Here is an 18,992-nt window from a genome sequence, read left to right on the forward strand (position 1 = left end):
AAAATGATAGGATCACATATAAAAGCTTTGGAAAATAGAGGAAGATATCTCCTGTAACACAACTGCTTAGCTTTTTGATTATATGTCCTCCTAGTCCTTATCCACAGTAACTGATGTGTGTATCTAGTTGTAACCAAGGACCAGGCACATTTTCATGCTCTGAGCATGGTTCATGTGACCAGCTGCCAATTCCTATCTTGTATTTTTGCAGTGCACTTTTTAACCTGAGTGGAAGAATTTATGTTCATCTTTGAGGCATTGCCTAACATTGGTGTGAACTGTGGGTCTTCACTACTTTGTGTAACTCGCACACTTCTAAGCTTCTTAGTCATTATTTTCAGCGCTGAACAAGACTGGGCTGAGAGCAGAGCCCTTTCAGGCCTTTGGCAACTGTCTTGGGTTGGCATCGATCTAGTTATTTATCTGATAGCTGGCCTGTGACTTGAGGTGGTAGCTTGTGGGACATGGCTCAGAACTTTCTAGTGGCCCTGCTGGTTAGGACAGAGCTGATTCTTCAGCCCCGGACAGTGCTTGTTTTCATACTCAGTTTTCTCTGATGGCGCTCTCGCTAAGACTGTACTTGTACTTGTTTTGTGTTGGCTTATTCCCATGCCTTCGGGCACTGACGGTGAAGCCTTGATTTGACCTTGAAACTGTAGAGCCTGTGTCAGAGCCCAGCCTCACCCATTCTCTTCCTCCGTCTCTGCAAAGGAGAGGCCTGCCTCCCCTTTTTCTTGTGCTGTCACTCTCTGCATTATTGTTTATTTTCTCTAAAGGGCATCTGCTTACATTCTATCATCTGCCTGCTATGACACTGCTACATACCTCAGAGCATCTGTTCTATTTATTCTGAGAGGTATATTGGCACACTTACTCTGATCTTTCCCTCCTAGCATTTTGATGTTTTCCCTTGCATCAAGAACTGGACATTTGGAACAGAGAACTGCATACCTAGAGGACATTTTCTGGTTCCTGCCAGAGTGGCTTTTGCTGAATAAAACTTTGGCATGTTGTTCTGGGCTTGCATTGAGGGAAATCAGGAGCAAGTTGTATGAAATTCACACTTGCAGCTAAGCATTGGAGACAGGGCGGCACACAGTGCTTCTCTGATATGAATTTAACTGAGAACCATCCCTTTGGGTGCAGTGCTTCTCCCAAGACCCTGATTAACTTATCGCGTGGACTCACAAATGTGGTAACTCACGTTTCCTTGCTTTGGTTGCTTGAAAGTCAGCGTCAAATATATGGCCCACATCTAGGTACAGACCTTCTTTTCCTATCCTGATGTATAAATTTCCCTCATGCATTTATTCTGTCCTGTTACTTGTATTTAATAAGCTGCCCCAAATCCTTCTTGAATGATGTGAGCTTATGGAATCCTGTTACCTTTATTCTTGTACACAGCCCTTTTCATTTAGTCCTGTGGATATCCAGTTTCTTTTAATCCCAGCCAGGTTGCTACATTCAATCCTACAGGTGTTCTCTTACCACTAGTACCTGGAATCATTTCACCCGAGGAAGTGTGCATATCTTTACACACCTCCTGCTTTCAGGTTTATGTGAAGATGTGATGATGATTGATGAGCCGTACAATTGCAGACCTTTTTTTACAGCTAGTTTCTACATCCAGCAACTGTGCTCTTCCTCTCCACCCACCCCCCAAAAAGCTAGGTAGGACTGGAAAAGTGGGTGTTGTCTTTTACCTAGACAGAATTTAAACAATTCTGCCCAAAGAAAGGGTTTAGAAGTGGCCTTGGCTTCTCATCAGTCTTTGAAAGATCTCTGCTATGGAAGATCTGGTGATGGTGTTTCCCCGCTTTTTGGTCGTAAGAATGAAGGGGGTGGGTGTGCTTCCTGTGGGAGCACCTACAGGAGCAGGGGTGTTAGGTGAGGGCCCGGAGGAGCTTCTAGGGAAGGGTTAAGAGGTGGAGGAACCTGGGGGTGGTGGTGGGAAGGCCTGGGGGATGTGACAGCCTCATGTTTCTATCTGCCTGCCCAGAGCTCCCTGCGCCAGGAAAATGTGACAGTGTTTGGATGCCTGACTCATGAGGTGCCCTTGAGCCTGGGGGATGCCGCAGTGACCTGTGCCAAAGGTAGGGTGAGGAACTGGGGAAGAAGCGGGGCTGGAAGACCGGGGCAGGGGTAGGTTATGGAGGACAGATGGGCTAGGGCGTCTGGGAACTGGCGGCCGGCGGGTGAGGGTTCTTCAGGCCCTGACCCCACACTGGCTTCTCCCTTCTCCCCTCAGAGTCCCTGGCCGGCTTCCTCCTCACGGTCAGTGCCGCCTCCAGAGTGGCCAGGCTGAGAATCCCGTTTCCGCAGACAGGGACATGGTTCCTGACCCTGCGCTCCTTGTGCGGGGCGGGGCCTCGGTGAGCAGGGCGGGGCCTCGGTGAGCGGGGCGGGGCCTCGACGAGCGGGGCGGGGCCTCGGCGAGCGGGGCGTGGTCTCGGCGAGCGGGGCGGGGCCTCGGTGAGTGGGGCGGGGCCTCGGCGAGCGGGACGGGGCCTCGGTGGCGGGGCCTCGGTGGCGGCCGGGAAGGATGCGCCTGAGCGCCAGGTGACCGCGAGTTTGCGCGCAGGTTCGTGCGATGCCGAAACGCGACCGCAGAGGTGCGGCTGCGAACTTTCCTGTCCCCGTGCGTAGATGACTGCGGGCCCTACGGCCAGTGCAAGCTGCTGCGCACGCACAACTACCTGTACGCGGCCTGCGAGTGCAAGGCCGGTGAGCAGGCGGGGCTGGCGAGGGAGCCACCTGGGGCGCGGGGGAGGGAGGTGGCCACCTCTGTAGCAGGGTGTGGAGAGGGTGGTGCGGGGTCAGGGTACCCTTCCCTGGCGGTGACGTAGGGCCTGACCAGAGGGGCCAGCAGGAGGGTCTGCTGAACCCTGGGCTGCCTCTGACCCCTTCCGCCCTGTGCCCGTGCCATTGCAGGGTGGCGGGGCTGGGGCTGCACGGACAGTGCGGACGCGCTCACCTACGGGTTCCAGCTGCTGTCCACACTTCTGCTCTGCCTGAGCAACCTCATGTTTTTGCCACCCGTGGTCCTGGCCATTCGGAGCCGATATGTGCTGGAAGCGGCTGTCTACACCTTCACCATGTTCTTCTCCACGGTATGCAGTGCCGTTCATGTCTGCACCGAGTCCTTAGCGGTGGTGGTGGGTGAGGGTCTACATCTCCACCATGGGCCTCCCCGGGTTTGGAGCTGTCTCTCTTCGCTGTTCTCTACAGCAGGGCTTCCCCACCGCTTCCTATCATGGCATGCATAGAACACGATAATTTTTAGAAGACACATGGGAATAAATGAGCAAGGCTGTTTGCGACTTAAGATAACAGCCACTGCAGGCAGCATGGGGTCTTCAGCATCCCGCACCCTACCTGTCCACTCTAAGGGCTAAGGGGCCTTTACCTCAACACGCTGGCCAAGAAGCTCTGACCTACAATATGGAATTGTACTACACAGTTCCCCTGAGTTGCTTACATCTCAGGATCTGTTCACCTCATTTGTGGGCTCTTGGCATCTTGTGATGTCAGTGTCTGCCTATGAGCACTGCAAACGTCTTAGATGGATTCAGACTTCCACATTTCTTAGGAACAAGGATATCACAGAAACCAGTACATGCCTCCCTGTTGTCCAGTATTAATAGATCAGTGTGTTAATCACTCAGTCGTGTCCGATTCTTTGCGACCCCATGGACTATAGCCTGCCGGGCTTCTCTGTCCATGGAATTCTCCAGGCAAGAATACTAGAGTGGATTGCCATTCCCTTCTCTAGAGATTAATAGATCAGACCTCTGTCCAAATCACAAGAACTCTACCTGTCATCTTAGGAGGAAGTGGGGCCTGGGGGTCATGTTCTAGGGTCCTGGATGCTTCTCCACAGGTGAGGAACAGCGGTTGTAACTGTGCCATGCAGTGAGACCTTGGCCCCTTAAGCTGCGTGAGAACAGTACACCCCAGTTTTGTCTGAATGCCCCCCTTTAGACCTGTTCCTACAATGCTCCATTATACTTTTATTTTCAGTATTCTCCTCTCTCTTTTTTTTATTGCCAGATGCCTTTTATACTGTTGCTCACCAAATCCTCTAGCAACAGCAGTTTCACCAGTTTATTCTTAGTTGTGTGCAGATATAATGTGGTTCACAAGTAGTAAGAACATCTAAGTGAGTCAGGAGCCTAGAGCATGTGAGGAGAGTTTATCCAGTCTCCTGCACTTCACAAGGCATCCTGAAAATTGGCTCCAGGGCATTCAGTACCAGATAACTCCTCATCATCTGGGTTTGGTGGCATATCATCCTGAAAAGAAAAGACCTTCCCCCAGAAGGAACACTGTCAGAGCCAAAAGTGCCTGGTTCCACGTACAGTGCCTCCACTTTTATAAATAAGGCAGTAAGCAAATGATCACGGAGAAGATACTGGCTCTGAGGGGTTGCCTAAAGTCCTGTTCTTTTCCCATTTGTGCCAAAGTGTAGAGCTACTTGTGATTCTGTTTTCCCAGGCAGGATCCTTGTCCCTCTTTCCTGTTCTTTATTTAGTGTAGACTTCATTCATTTCTCAGCAGTCTCTGTGTAAGGTCCTACTGCAGGTGTCAGCACCAGCACCAGAGGCGGCAGTCTTCTCCCATCTTTAAATCCAAGACGGTCTACACCTGGGAGTAGTGTGTTGATTCCTGTCCAGGGCCTGGGAGCAGATAGTAGGTTTGTTATCCAGGAGTTTAAAATTAAAAATGTAAATGTGTTAAAAAAAAAAAAAACAAAACAGTCTACAAACCCAGCACTTGATTTTGTATGTAGCTGATAGTTCAGATAACGATAACAGAAAAACCGCATCTGCTGATAACATGCTGTGTGTCAGACACTGCTCTTCGAATCCTTCCCATAGCACTGTAATAGTGGAGAAGTATTGCTATTATTATTATCATCCCTTTTTTGCAGATGAGGAAAGTTTAAATACTCTGGTTAAGACCTGAGCTGAGCGGAGGAACCGGACTTGTCACTCAGCCTGCCATCTGGTCCCTCTCATGTCATCACTGAGCTGTAGGGCTCTCCTTGCCCCAGGCAATGAGCATGCGTGCATACATTCCCAGCCTGAATTTAGCTTCTCAGAAGTCCAGGAGTATGTGGAGATACTAATGACCTCAGGTTAGTAGTTCTTATTGAAGGAGAGCCAGCCAAAAGGTCAGAAATTATAACCAAGCCTCGTATCAGAAAGGACAGGGGAAATGTATCAGACATGGAGGTTGTACATCTCTCACTCAAGCCCAAGCCACGTGTCCTTTCTGGTGCTAGAGACCTCATAACTGGATCCCGTGAGACCCGGACAGAGCTGGCATTCTGGGGTCCCCGCAGCCTTCCTTGCTGATGACTGAGATCCTGGCTGAAAGCCCGCCTCCTCATTATTCCACCCCCTCTTCTATTCCTCACATCAGCACAGTCATTTTCAGTGGCCCTTGGCAAAATGCCATGATGTTTCCAAGAGGAAACAGAAGCAGAAAATAAGAGAACAGCAGTAAGATTCAGTCTATCCTGAGTACAAATATTCCAGTCTTCATACAGATTGAATATATTTGCATCTCCAATTTAAAATTCTGTAGTGCCAGGATACTCTATTTGGAGCATTAGATGAGCTATATAGTTATGTTATAAAAATATAAAATTCCACAGAAAAGAACAATTTAGGATAATTTTCCAAAATTACCTTATGAGTAAAGAAATGGCCAAAATTGAGGAAGATGTCAAATTAGATTATGTTAATGGAAGCCAGTTTGTAGTCTGAATTTGTTTTCTTAAATCTCCCAGTCTTTCTGTGTTATTTCTACCACTTTTTTTTATTGGTAATGCAAAAGGAATACTAACCTAAAAATTAGTCCACAATTTTCTGTGAGACAGCAGTAGTGCTATATAAATATATATATATTTTTTGTATAGGGGAAAGTCTGTTAGTGTGGGGATATTATCCCATGAATGTACATGATATAAAGTGTAAGATGACTAACATTTATTGAGCACATACTGTGCGCCAAACATATAGGAGAATATTCCAGACTTTCAGGGTAGTCTGTCCTTGGTGCCACCATACATAACCCAGCCTTCAGTTCAGTTCAGTCGCTCAGTCGTGTCCAACTCTTTGTGATCCCACGAACTGCAGCACACCAGGCCTCCTGTCCATCACCAACTCCCGGAGCTTGCTCAAACTCATGTCCATTGAGTCAGTGATGCCATCCAACCATCTCATCCTCTGTCGTCCCCTTCTCCTCCTACCTTCAATCTTTCCCAGCATCAGGGTCTTTTCCAATGAGTCAGTTCTTTGCATCAGGTGGCCAGGCTATTGGCATTTCAGCTTCAGCATCAGTCTTTCCCACGTATATTCAGGACTGATCTTTAGGGTTGACTGATTTGATCTCCTGCTGTCCAAGGGACTCTCAAGAATCTTCTCCAACACCACAGTTCAAAAGCATCAATTTTTCGGGACTCAACTATCTTTGTGGTCCGGCTCTCACATCCATACATGGACTACTGGAAAACCATAGCTTTGACTAGATGGACCTTTGTTGGCAAAGTAATGTCTCTGCTTTTTAATATGCTGTCTAGGTTGGCCACAGCTTTTCTTCCAAGGAGCAAACATCTTTTAATTTCATGGCTGCAGTCACCATCTGCAGTGATTTTGGAGCCCAAGAAAATAAAGTCTGTCACTGTTTCCATTGTTTCCCCATCTATTTGCCATGAAGTGATGGGACCAATGCTATGATCTTAGTTTTTTGAATGTTGTAGCTCATTCCAATATTTGGTACAGCCAGTTGCTTCTAGGTGATGGGTAAATGGTTACACCAGTGAAGTTTGCTTAACCTTATTTGCTATAAATTGTGTCTCCTGGTTAGACATGGCAATGAATGGGTGCCATGGCAATTGATAATGGATTCTGCTCCATGAATAACAAAGCAGGCTGAAGCACTGCAGGTAGAAGAGACAGATATATGCCTAGAATATATGATGACAAGATGCTGTCTTCTCCAGGTTGAGGAGTTTTAATGAAGTGAGCTGCCACAAGTTATTGGCTTGTTCCTCTAACAAATTGCACTGCATGATGGAGTCAGTGATGGACTTTACTGACGGCATTTTGGACATTGAGAGGTGACAGTGGCCTGGTGAAATGTAGATGATGTTGTTCACCTCACCCTGAAGCTTTAACTCTAGCCCCATGGGTTTTCTGCAACTTAAACAATCTCTTTGACCTTTTGGTGTACTTGGATCAGTCATAGATCAGTCCTAGAGTATTAGAGAGCTCATTCCAGCTCTACTTGTGTCCCCAGCATGCTCCCCTCTCAAACTCCTCAGCACTGTATTCTCTGCTGTCTTTCCACAGTATAGGGTAGGTGCGCACTGTCCCTTCCCCATGGTGTAAAGTGCCATGCCCTTCTCCACGGCTTTAGAGACTGCCCTTTTTATTACTGCCTCCTCCTCCATGTTATTGGGTGGGAAGGGATGCAGAGGACCAGTTAGTCCAAGATCTGAAGGTGCAACATAACTCAAGAGTCTGAGCTATCAAATGAGGCTTGGGGTTTGGATTGGCCAAGAGATCAGAGTCTAGCCCCAGAGCTTGGGTCAGGCTGAGGATTACCCGCCAGCCCCCCCCCCCCCCCCCCATGCCTGGTGCTCTCACAGGACATTCTGGAAGCAGGAAGATTAGGAAGGTGAGGCGAGGTTCAGGGCTGCCAGGTACATGCAGAGTAGAACACGGACTGGGCCTCTTTACCGCACTCTCAGGGCCTGGGAGTCAGGCATTTCCCAGTGCTGCTCAGCTGGCACCCTGTCCCTCTGCTCTTCTGACAAGAGAATCCCACCCCACGGCCTGCTTCTCCAGCGTTGTGGACTGGCCCCCTGCCCCGGGTTCTCTCAATGCTTGTCCTTTCCTCCTCCAGTTCTACCATGCCTGTGACCAGCCTGGCATTGTGGTTTTCTGCATCATGGACTATGACGTGCTGCAGTTCTGTGACTTCCTGGGCTCCTTAATGTCCGTGTGGGTCACTGTCATTGCCATGGCTCGCTTACAGCCTGTGGTCAAGCAGGTCAGTCTGGAGAGGGCCCAGGGGAGCAACCATTGCCCAAATCTACTTTAAATTCACTTCCCGACCTCTCCCGGGGGGCATGGCCAAGCACCCTCACCACCCTGGCGCAGCCCCTGGAGACCTCTTTCTCTAGGTGCTATACTTGCTGGGGGCGATGCTGCTGTCCATGGCTCTGCAGCTTGACCGGCATGGACTCTGGAACCTGCTTGGACCGAGTCTCTTTGCTCTGGGGATCTTGGCCACGGCCTGGGTAAGGCTGGGAGGGTTGGGGGAGGGGAGGTCCCAGCAGGACTTGGGGACAGGGACTTGGGTACCTGCTTTCCAGTTGAAGGTGGGCTCGGACCTTGTTGTCACCACTGTGCTGCTCACAGGGCCGAACTCCAGTCTCGGCAGACGCTGAGGGTCACCACCGGGGCTCAGGGCACACCTGAGAGCGACCGGCTCTGGCCTGGGTTCCAGAGTCGTTCCTGAGCCCCGCTTCTCTGCCTCCCCCAGACAGTGCGCAGCGTCCGCCGCCGGCACTGCTACCCACCCACGTGGCGCCGCTGGCTGTTCTGCCTGTGCCCGGGCAGCCTCATCGCGGGCAGTGCCATCCTGCTCTATGCTTTCGTGGAGACCCGAGACAACTACTTCTACATTCACAGCATCTGGCACATGCTCATCGCCGGCAGCGTGGGCTTCCTGCTGCCCCCTCGTGCCAAGACTGACCGCCGGGTCCCCTCCGGAGCCCGGGCTCGGGGCTGCGGCTACCAGCTGTGCATCAATGAGCAGGAGGAGCTGGGCCTTGTGGGCCCGGGAGGGGCCACTGTCAGCAGCATCTGTGCCAGCTGAGAGGGGCTTCGGGCCGGCCCTGGGAGGACTGGAACCCTTCCTCAGGGCACAGAGCCCTTCCTGGGGTTCCTCCTGGGAGCATGGGGTCCGCTCAGGGCTAAGAGACAAGTTGTGTTTCTTGAGGACATGGAGTCTTTCTTAAGGACATGGAACTCTTCCGGGGACCTGGCAACTTCCTGAGGGCCAGGAGGCCTCAGCATCTTCAGGACTGGAGCCTGTGCAGGGCCCCCGAGCCCCCTCAGGACCGAGGGTCCTGCCAAGGGTGTGGAACCTGCTGAGGATGTGGAGACAGAGCCCTGGCAGGACACAGCCTTGTCCCTAAGGAGATGGAGTCCGTCTTGGGGAAGCTGAGTCCCCACGTCTCCTGGCCGCTCAGCCTCCCTGGCCTTAGCTTCCTTCCCGGGAGCAGGGTCAGGGCCGTGCGGCCCTGCGAGGGGGTGCGGGACCGACAGGGCGGGGGCTGGGCTGGGGGTGCTGGGATCCTGGCGCGATACAGTGGAGTCTGGTGTCTCCAATGAAGAATCTCCTGGTTCCGTGCTGCCCTTCTTCCTGCGGGCGAGGGTGTGGGGAAGAGGAGGGGAAGGTGGACCCTGAGGAGATGGGCACAGGTGAGGCAGTCAGCTGGCGTGAGCCGCTGGAGCATCTCCGGAGGCTGTTGCTTTGTTGTGTCAGGCTGCGGCAGCTTGGAGGACAGAGCTGGGAGTGTGTGTGTGTGTACGTGCCGAGACGATACAAATCAGTGAGACAGACCTCCTCTGTGGTGGCCACACTCCACAGGGAGGGAAGCTGAGGGCTCAGGAGATGGGACGAGCTGGTACGAATCGCAGATGTGCAAGAAATGTCACAAGACTGTAAATCCTTTTTCAGCCCCTATTTTGCCCCAGTGCCAGAAACGTAATCTTTTGTCATTTTGAATATACTTATCTTTCCACAAAGGTTACAGCCAAGTCCCAAGGGTTTTGTATAATGCTGAGATGTGGAGAGGGTGTACTCTCTGGTCGGAAGTGTCCATATCCCATACGTCCCCTGAGATTTCATCACCCCATCTGATCCCCCGCCGGTAAAGCTCTCAGAACTCTAGTATAGGGCCTAGCCTGGTGTGTGATGAGTCATATCATATCCAATATATGATAGCTAAAGATCCAGAGGTGTTTGAAAGTGAGAGGCAACAGCAAGGGGAGGCAGAGGGGAGGGAAAGACTGATACTCACGGGGAACTGGGTCTGGAAGGTGTCCGTGGGTGGAGTGGGGTGGAGATAAGCAGCCAGTGATGAGGTTGGGCAGGAGGATGGGATCTGGCTTTTATCCTAGGGGAGACGAGCAATGGTGTCATTGGAGGGGTTTAAGCAGATGAGTATCATGATAAGATTGGTGTGGTTTTTTGTTTTCTTTTTTTCAGACAGGGTTTTTTTGTTTTTTTTTTTAAGTTAGTGTAGAGGATGGATTTTAGAGTTTGGCACAACTCTTGCACCATCTGAGAGAGAGAGAGAGAGAGAGAGAGAGAGAGAGAGAGAGAGAAGGTGATGGCAGCATCAGAGGAAGGAGACGGCTGACCAGGAGCTGCTGTGAGGTGCAGGCTCTGGGCCGTGGTGACTGATTGGCTGTGTGGGGCGGGGAGGGTGAGAGGACGCCTGAGATGACTGCCCGGTTTCTGGCTGGGGACTTAGGGAGAGTGTGCGCTGTTCCCTGAGAGGGTGACAGAGCTTTGGGGGCACAGGGGTGAGTTCAGCTGTGGGCAGTTTATGTGAGGTGCCCTTGAGGTTCCTGGAGGGGAAGGGCCAGCAGGACGACATCGCCGGGCAGAGCAGCTGAACCAGGTCTGGAAGCCTGGTCTCCTGGCTGCACACATGGGGGTCCTTTGTGTCTCCTCACTTGTTTCGGTGATGTCCTGGAAGGCAGGGCCGTGGCCACGGGATCCTGCTGCTCCCCACTCGTGTCTGTCCACACTTTCAGACTAAGCCCCTGACTGCCTGGAGCAGCACAGGATCCAGACCCCAGGTGTGACAGTGGATGGCTCCTGAGTGACAGTCAGTTCAGTTCAGTAACCCTCTCTCAGGAAAGCTCTGTATGAGCTGAGGAGACAGGCCCTCCAGAGCCCTGCCCTCGAAGCACCCACGTTGTTGTGAAATATCATGGATGCAAAGGAGACCGGGATAGATACCGAGAGAAAGGTTCCAGCAAAGTGCAGTGGGACGCAAAGGAGAGATCCGCTTTAAAGGGCCAGGAAAGGCTGTATGGGAGAGACGGGGTCTAAGCTGCCTTGACAACAAAGTCCCAGGTCTCACCAGAGAACAGCATGAGCAACAAACCAAGATGCAACACAGTTAGACACGAGCGAGGGGTCGCCTGCGTGCAGAGGTGAGTGGGATGTCGGGCTGAGAAAGCAGAGAGCCCGGTTTTTGAGTTCTGAGCACCCAGCTGAAGAATTTGGGCTTCCTGCTCTGATAATGGGGAGCAAACGTAGGTTCTGGAGCAGTGAGTCGGCCAGGGTCTGGCCAAAGGAGCAGGACCAATGAGAGTGACGTAAGGCTTCGCTGTGGAGAGCAGGGCTGCCGCCCGTGGGAGCTGCAGGAGACGCCTGAGCCAGGCTCGGCCTCTGCACCTGGGGTCGGGGCTGAAGCTGCTCGCAGTGGCGTGAAAGGGGAGGTGAGGACAGGCCAGAACCAGGGGGAACCACGGAACCCGTGTCTGGCCTTCACCACGGTGGAGTCACCGACACTGGTGACCTGCGGGAGGAGCTGGCACTCGCTGCATTGGAGGGCCCCTCGCTCGGGGCTTGGAGCAGCTGCAGGTGGCCTGGCAGGAGCCTGGGAGCTGCAGTGACAGCGGGGGAGGCTCCATCGCCTCAGCGCTGCCTTGCCTCGGCCTTCCCGTCTCCTCCAGACTCTCTCGTGCTCAACCCGAGCCAGAACCTGAGAGCAAAGAGAGCTCTGTGAGGCCTGGATCCGACCTCGTTGGAACGCCCCAGTCCAGAGCCTCCACAGGCCTGCTTACCAGCACTCTCTGTGGTGGATAAGTTGACAGCAGCCAGTGAGGGACAACTGAGCAGAAAATGGAAGCTCTAGCAATCTCCAGTAGCTCCTGGGTGAACTGTAAGTTTTGGGGTCCTCACCAGCCCGCTCAGGATTCCTCAGTCTTTCCCCTCCTTCCAGATGTGTGGGGGGTGGGCATCCCCTTCCCTCGTGATCCTCCCTGGCCTGTGCTTGCATTAGCGTGTGTGCTGGAAGAGGGAGTAACACCTCACTTCTGAGTGGAAGCTTTAAGAATCCTCACAGGCTTTGTCATTTTTCCCTTCCTTTTTGCCATTTTTACCAGTAATGTGGTAGTTACTTTATCACCCTGAGGGCCAAAGGATGAAGATGAGGTACATGCCCCAAACAACCTCTGAGGACCTGCAGCGTAAGCGAGAAGAAAAATCTTTGTGGTTTTAAGCCACTGAAATTTTGAAGTCATGACCACAGTGTAACTAGCCTGTCCCGCCTGGCGCACTTAGAGGACAAGACGAAAGCGGGACATCTTCCTGGAGAGGAGGTCTCCCCTCAGCAGAGCTATGGTGGCAGCTTTCACCTCCGCGTTCCTCAGGCTGTAGATGATGGGGTTCAGCGAGGGCGTCACGACCCCATAGAACAATGCAATAAGCTTATCCAGGTTGAGGTCCTTGCCTTTGGGCTTGAAGTACATGAAGGAGATAGTCCCATAGAAAATCACCACCACTGTGAGGTGGGCAGAGCAGGTAGAGAAGGCTTTGTGCCGGCCGGCAGCAGAGGGCACCCTCAGGATGGCAGTGAGGATGAACACGTAGGACAGGAGGATGAGCAGCAGCGGGGCCAGCGTCAGGACAGCTGCAGACACCACTGTTAGCAGCGTGTTGAGAGATATGTCCCCACAGGCTAGTTTCAGCACCGCCAAGATCTCACAGAAGAAGTGGTTGATGACATTGTGGCCACAGAACGGGAGGCTCCAGGTGAGACTGGAATGGAGAAGGGAGTTGGCAAAGGCTGTCCCCCAGCTCAGCGCCGCCATCCACATGCAGGTCTCCCGGTTCATGAGCTCCGAGTAGCGAAGTGGCTGGCAGATGGCCACGTACCGGTCACACGCCATCATGGCCAGGAGCACGCACTCCGTGGAGCCCAGCGCCAGGGTCAGGTACATTTGCAGGGCACAGCCAGGGAAGGAGATGGTGCTCTGGGTTTCCAGGAAGTGGGCCAGCATGAGAGGCACGACGGAGGACGTGGCAGAGATGTCTATGAGGGCGAGGTTGCTGAGGAAGAAGTACATGGGAGTGTGCAGGCGGGGGTCCAGCATGTTCAGCCCGATGAGGAGGGCGTTCCCCAGCACGTTCATGGAGTAGATGCCCAGGCAGAGCACAAACAGGACCATCTCTGCGTCGTGGTGGTCGTGTAGCCCCAGCAGGACCAACTCCGTCACGACCGACTGGTTCTCCCCATTCATCTCAGTCTGCATCCATCTCATTCTCCCTCTTTTCCCACCTGCACCATGAAGGTGTTAGATAAAGCATAGTGGGCCTGGGAGCCAAGCAGCATGGATGTGTGGCCTGGGGCCGGTCAGCCCTGTGTCTGGAACTCCGGTTCACGATCAGAACATTGAGAGAGGGGACTTCATTTCTTCAAGCCAGCCCCTCAGTTCTATAGTTCTGGTGTAACTTACAGGAGATGGGGTCCATTCTAATCTCCTTGGTTCTCCTCTCTTTTCCCCAGGAGGGCTCTGTGGAGACAATAGAGTGGAATTCAAGTTACCCATACTCCTTTTGAATCTACAGTGTTCTTGGCTGTTAAGAGGAAGCATGTTTACTAGGTTATGACTTCATGTGACTGAATGATGCCAATAGGACTTCAGATGCATTCACTCACTGAGGATTTGATGAGTACCTGCCTTTTGCTGGGTGTTCTTTAGATGCTGGACTATAGCAGTAAGAGAAATACATGGACAAAAAGAGGCCACAATTGTGACAAGGGCTGCTCCTCTTTCTCGAATTAAGTGAGATGAAGTTGGGAACGCAGGTGGGTGATGAATGATGGTCACCTCATTCCTTCGGGCATAAAGGTTGAACATTTCTATTGCATAGGATGCACAAGCCTTATTTCTGGTATCCCTCCTTAAGATCAGAGACCATGCATTGATTTTTAAAAGAATATACAAGAATCTACATATCCCAATAGAGCCACAGGCCACAACATGTAACCCTGGTCCTAAAAGACGAGTGAGTCTCCTCTTGGCCTCCAGATAGCTTTTTAGGATAAATGATACTGACAGTAATATTACACAGAAGGGAAAGGCAGGTTGTCATCTGGCAGAGGTGTCCTGGGTCACTGACCAGCTCTACAAAGGGAGGAGGGGAAGAGGCTTCAACTTTGCCCAGGAGCCTCCATCTCTCTACTGAGCTGGTCCCAGCCCCTTGGGAAATGCCAGTGTCAGGAGGGAGCCATGTGTCAAGTGTTAGATGGAAAGCTGTCTTGTGGTCCCTGTGATCCCTGGTCTGAGGGACACATAAGACCCCTCCCTCCGTCCCTTCACAGCCACCCCGCCTGTGAGGCCAGTGTCCTGTCAGCATGAAAGTCCTCTCTGTCCTCAGGGCAGGACCTTTCCCCCACCATGTGTGTGCTCAGTCATCCAGTCGTGTCCCACTCCTTGTGACCCCATGGACTGTATCCCTCCAAGCTCCTCTGTCCATGGCATTTTCCAGGCAAGAGTACTGAGGCAGGTTGCCATTTCCTCCTCCAGCTCCCCTTCAGTCCTCTTGCTCAATTGCATCTATCACTGTAGGGCCCGATGGGCTCACCCTCTTCTGAATAAACCACATGGTTTCCCAGAGCTCCATCTTTGCCCAAGAAGTTCCCTTCTGCAGGCAGGACCCACTGGAGGGGCTGCTTCCCCTCTTCAGAGCGCGGTGCATCTCGTCTCCTCTCCCCTTGAGCCCTGCCGAGTTACCTCTCCCTCCCTCCTCCCACAGCCCTTGGCCATCCTCTGTTCCCAGGCTGCACACCTGTCTCCTCTGCCACACGTGAGAGCTGACTCCATCACCTCCTTCCAGCGTCTCACACAGTGATGCTGCCATGGGCAGTCCTGCAACAGATCGTCAGCACCCGATCCAAGCCCAGCATTGCATGACAGGTTCAGGACTAACCAGACGTGTGATGGTGACCAAGTCACTTGGGCTTTGAGACTCAGTTTCCTTTGAAGCAATGGCGATTCTGTGTAGTCCAGATGAGACACACAGAGAAAAGGTCTGGGGAGCCTCCTAGCATTGCTGCAGATCAGACACTACACCTTCAACCACCGGCACATGCTGGATCTGCCTCCCCGCCTCCCAGACAAGACCTCCAACATCTCTCATGACCCCCTTCTCCCTGGAGCCTATGCTGATTTTTCCTCTCCAACCTAAATCAAGGTCATTGTTAAGGGAGTTCATGAAACATACAAGGGTAGTTGCTTAATCTGGGTCAGTCATTAACCATAAATCTAATCCGTGTAAACATTTTAAGGTAGGGATTCTCCTGCTGAAGTTTGGCAAAAAGGTAAGTAACTGCCTGTGTGATGGCTTCTTCATTCACTCATTCAGGAAATTATTATTGAGCACCTACTATGTGCTGGATGCTGGGATCACAGAAGAGGCAGATGTACCTTCTGCCCACACAGTCTTAACAGTCATCCCCTTGCCTCATGGTGACCTTGGTCATATCCCTCTCTCTGGGCTTTAGAAACTTCTAGATTTTCTTTGAATCTGGCATATAATGACAAAATTCAACTTGAGGTCAGGAAAGCAGAAGTTCAAAGGAAGCATCTCTCCTAGGTCATGACTTCATGTGGCTGGATTAAGCCTGCAGCTTAATTTAAGATTTCATGATAAGAACTTGGTGTTTATTGGGTGTGTTGCTACAGAAAGAACTGGCAACCTCCAATTGTGACCCTGGATACAGGTGTGGGGAGAGTGTTCAGGCAGATAAAAGACGGGATACCACCTGACTCTGCTTTTCTCTTCCCCACGCTTGTCTCCATCAGAGAGACCAGGAGAGAAAGTCATGGACATGAGAGGGCTTTGTCATCAGCCTCTGGCCTGCCTGCCCTCACCTCCTACACATCCCTCTGTGCGGCCTGCTCCAGCCTCAGCAGACCAGTCCCCGCTGGTGGACAAACCCCACGGCTCCTGTCACCTCCCTCTTCTCCTGCTTTCCTCAGAGTGGAACACCCTTTCTCTCCCACCCTTCCTCCAAGTCTCAGCTCATACACACCTCCTCCGTGGAGCTGCCTTCTGAGACGTCTCCACAGCACTGACCATCCTTCACCATGACGCTCACACAGCCATTAGCACAGTTGGTTTCTTGTGTTGTCGTTCCCTCTCACACGATAGACTGTGAGCCACGGAAATCCAAGGGCTGCGTCCAATTTACCCCCAACCTCTTCCGTGCCCCACCCAGGAGCTGCCGTTTGGGATTCAGTGCTTTCCTGCTGCTACAGTCCTGAGCCCAGATTTCTGACCTTAAACTCAGCCTCCTTTCCTTTTCCCCACATGCACACGCAGGATGTGATTGCCGGGAGGACTAAAACAACCTCCTGTCATGAGTGCAGGTTCCCACGGCACCATTGCCAGGATACACCCCATTTCAGGGCCCAGGATGCCCACCTGGGGTCACAGGGTCCCAGCCATGGGGCTGCCATCTCCTGCATGCAAGAACTTCTCTCTGAAGAGCTAAATGAGGCGAGCAGTGGGTTTCCTTGCAATTTAAGAATATTATCAGAAGACATTCTTTCAGAACTTAGGAAGAGCCCATGAGGCAATAGGCTTATGACCCCAAAGAAATGCGATTCTGTGTTTAGGAAATACCATGCTTCCAGGTTACTGACAGATCGGACTGCAACATGGGCTCAGTCTGGGACCAGAGACAGCAGCTGTAGTTCATTCAGTCCATCAGTGAGGATGAACTGAGTTTTGGCTATATTCAAAACGGATAACCAACAAGGACAGATTGCAGAGCACATGGAACTCTCCTCAATGTTCCGCGACAGCCGGGATGACAGATAGGGGCTGGGGATGAAAGGCTACATGTGTGTGTATGGCAGAGTCACTTCTCTGTTCACCCACGACTGCCAGGATATTGTTTATCGGCTCTACCCCACTACAGAAGTTTAAGGTTTCAAAATAAAAAAGGATTTTACAGTAGATGACAAAAAATGAGCACAGTTTTCCTACAGGAACACACAACCTCATGATTTTAGTGACTTAGCGGGCCAGAGGTTTAGTTCTCACCCTTGTGGCATGGCAGGTTTCAGGGGGCTCTGTTCCAGGTTGTCACCCTCAGAGACGCTGGCTCCACCCTCTGGGGCATCGCCAGTTCTCCCAGCTGGGGAAGAACACAGCAGAGCTTCGCACACCAGCAGGTCACTGCGCTGACCCAGAAGCGAGATGGGTCCCCTCTGTCCACAGTCCACTGCCCTGTGTAATCCTACCACACACCCAGAGGCAGACCAGACACTGCAGGGCGTTGGGTACGATGGAGTTTGCAGTAGACTCAGGCCACTACTCTCCCATCTGTCTGACAGGTCTCACGCTCCATCATAGTCTGGATAATCAGGTTTAGAGAGTGATAGGAGATTGCGTATCTCTGAGGATCACTAATTCTCTCTCCAGTGTTACTCCTCCTGAGAGGCAGGGTGATGCCATGGAAGGAGCCCTGACCCGGGAGTGAGGATCCAGGTTTGATTCTTGCCCTTATTCCCTTTCTCCTGAATGACCTTGGTTGAGTTTCTCCTTGTGTGAAATGGAGCCATTCATTATGTGATCTCTGGTACTCTGCACCTTCTCCAAAACATTCCCTCATCTTTCTAAGAACATCCGACCCAGTAAATATCATGTCAGTTTCATTGGCTGGTAAATCTAGTTTAAACAATTTAATATTCATTTTAAGCTTCAGAAATGATTTTAAAGGAAGGTGAGGGGCGCAAGAATCAGAGCTCCTGTTATGACGTCCCAGAAGTGCCCGCATCTGCATTCCCCCATCACTCCTCCTCACTGTGATGGCAGAGCCTGTGAGGGTGGGCTTTGGAGTCAGACCACCAAGCCCAGGTCTGAGACCTGCCACTTGCTCACGGCTTTCTCAGCCTCAGCCTCCTTACCTGTAGAAATAAGAGTAGCATTTCCTCATGGGATGATTTTGAGGATCCAGTGAAAGGTCTTACCACAGAGCTTGGCACAGGGTGAGTATTCAGTGAGTGGCAACCGATATTAATATCATTGTGTTCCCTTCTCCAAGCAGATACTCTGGTTTCTGTATGTTTAAAAAATCATGAGATGAGTCAACATGCTAGATGAATTCTCCTTGCCTCCTACCTGTTGTCCCAGTGACCTGGGTGTCAGCAGGTGGCTGAGCAGATGACAGGTGTGGTGACCCAAGGCTGGGGAAAGCAGAGTGAGGAGTGCTGAGTGTATTCCCAGCAGACACGCTGTGCTGGGGTGGGCCAGGATCGAGGCCACAACCCCCCGAGGCCCAGCCTCCTGGTCCCCTGCCGCGGAGACATCTCTCCTGCTCCCTGCCTTCAGGGACCTAACTGTCCCTGTCCAATTTAAGGTTCAGACTCTGTAACAACACAGGTTTGTAGACAGCATAATGGAACTTCAGACACCCTAGGTTTCCTGTGCTGCCCCAGGAGGGCCCGGCTGGTTGAGGCGGGCACAGGAGAGACCCTTGACAGGAATCTGAAGACCGGGTCTCCCTGCAGCCCTGGCCCTTGGACCTGAGGCTCAGGGCCTGTGACCCCTGTGTCCCTCAGGTCGGCATCCAGGGCTATGAAATGGGGTGTCTGCTCACAAGAGTGCTGTGGGAACCTGCACTCATGAAAGGTTGTTGTTATATTTAGTTGCTAAGTTGTGTCTGGCTCTTATGGGACCCATGAACTGTAGCCCACAGGCTACTCTGTCCACGGGATTTCCTACACAGAAATACTGGATTGAGTTGCCATTCCCTTCTCAGGGCATCTTCCCGACCCAGGGATGGAGTCTGTGTCTCCTGCATTGGCAGGCGGGTTCTGTACCACTGAGCCAGCAGCGAAGGTTAAGGAAAGGGATTGCTCTCAGGGTGAGCCCTG

At 52.0% G+C, this 18,992-nt stretch overlaps 2 protein-coding genes across 4 annotated transcripts in view; one reads left to right on the forward strand and one right to left on the reverse strand.

Moving 5' to 3' along the window:
* TMEM8B (transmembrane protein 8B) overlaps positions 1-9,817 on the forward strand; it is a 24,494-nt gene extending 14,677 nt beyond the window's left edge. Inside the window, exons 7-13 of one of the 3 annotated variants that reach the window (XM_065907875.1) lie at positions 2,000-2,093; positions 2,249-2,372; positions 2,582-2,724; positions 2,932-3,110; positions 7,915-8,061; positions 8,195-8,311; positions 8,561-9,817. In XM_065907875.1, the coding sequence (XP_065763947.1) occupies positions 2,000-2,093; positions 2,249-2,372; positions 2,582-2,724; positions 2,932-3,110; positions 7,915-8,061; positions 8,195-8,311; positions 8,561-9,034 (1,278 nt within the window). In that variant the 3' untranslated portion in view covers positions 9,035-9,817. Of the gene's footprint in view, positions 1-1,999; positions 2,094-2,248; positions 2,373-2,581; positions 2,725-2,931; positions 3,111-7,914; positions 8,062-8,194; positions 8,312-8,556 lie in introns of all 3 variants that reach the window. The other 2 variants (XM_065907876.1, XM_065907877.1) reach the window with 2 other exon arrangements.
* A 2,563-nt stretch (positions 9,818-12,380) lies between these two features.
* Positions 12,381-13,343, reverse strand: LOC136148359 (olfactory receptor 2S2-like). The gene has a single exon (XM_065907867.1). The coding sequence runs from the start codon at positions 13,341-13,343 to the stop codon at positions 12,381-12,383; it is 963 nt and encodes a 320-aa protein (XP_065763939.1).
* Between the last annotated feature and the right edge of the window lie 5,649 nt (positions 13,344-18,992).

Source organism: Muntiacus reevesi, chromosome 17 (assembly GCF_963930625.1).
Source record: "Muntiacus reevesi chromosome 17, mMunRee1.1, whole genome shotgun sequence".
Classification (NCBI taxonomy): Eukaryota; Metazoa; Chordata; class Mammalia; order Artiodactyla; family Cervidae; genus Muntiacus; species Muntiacus reevesi.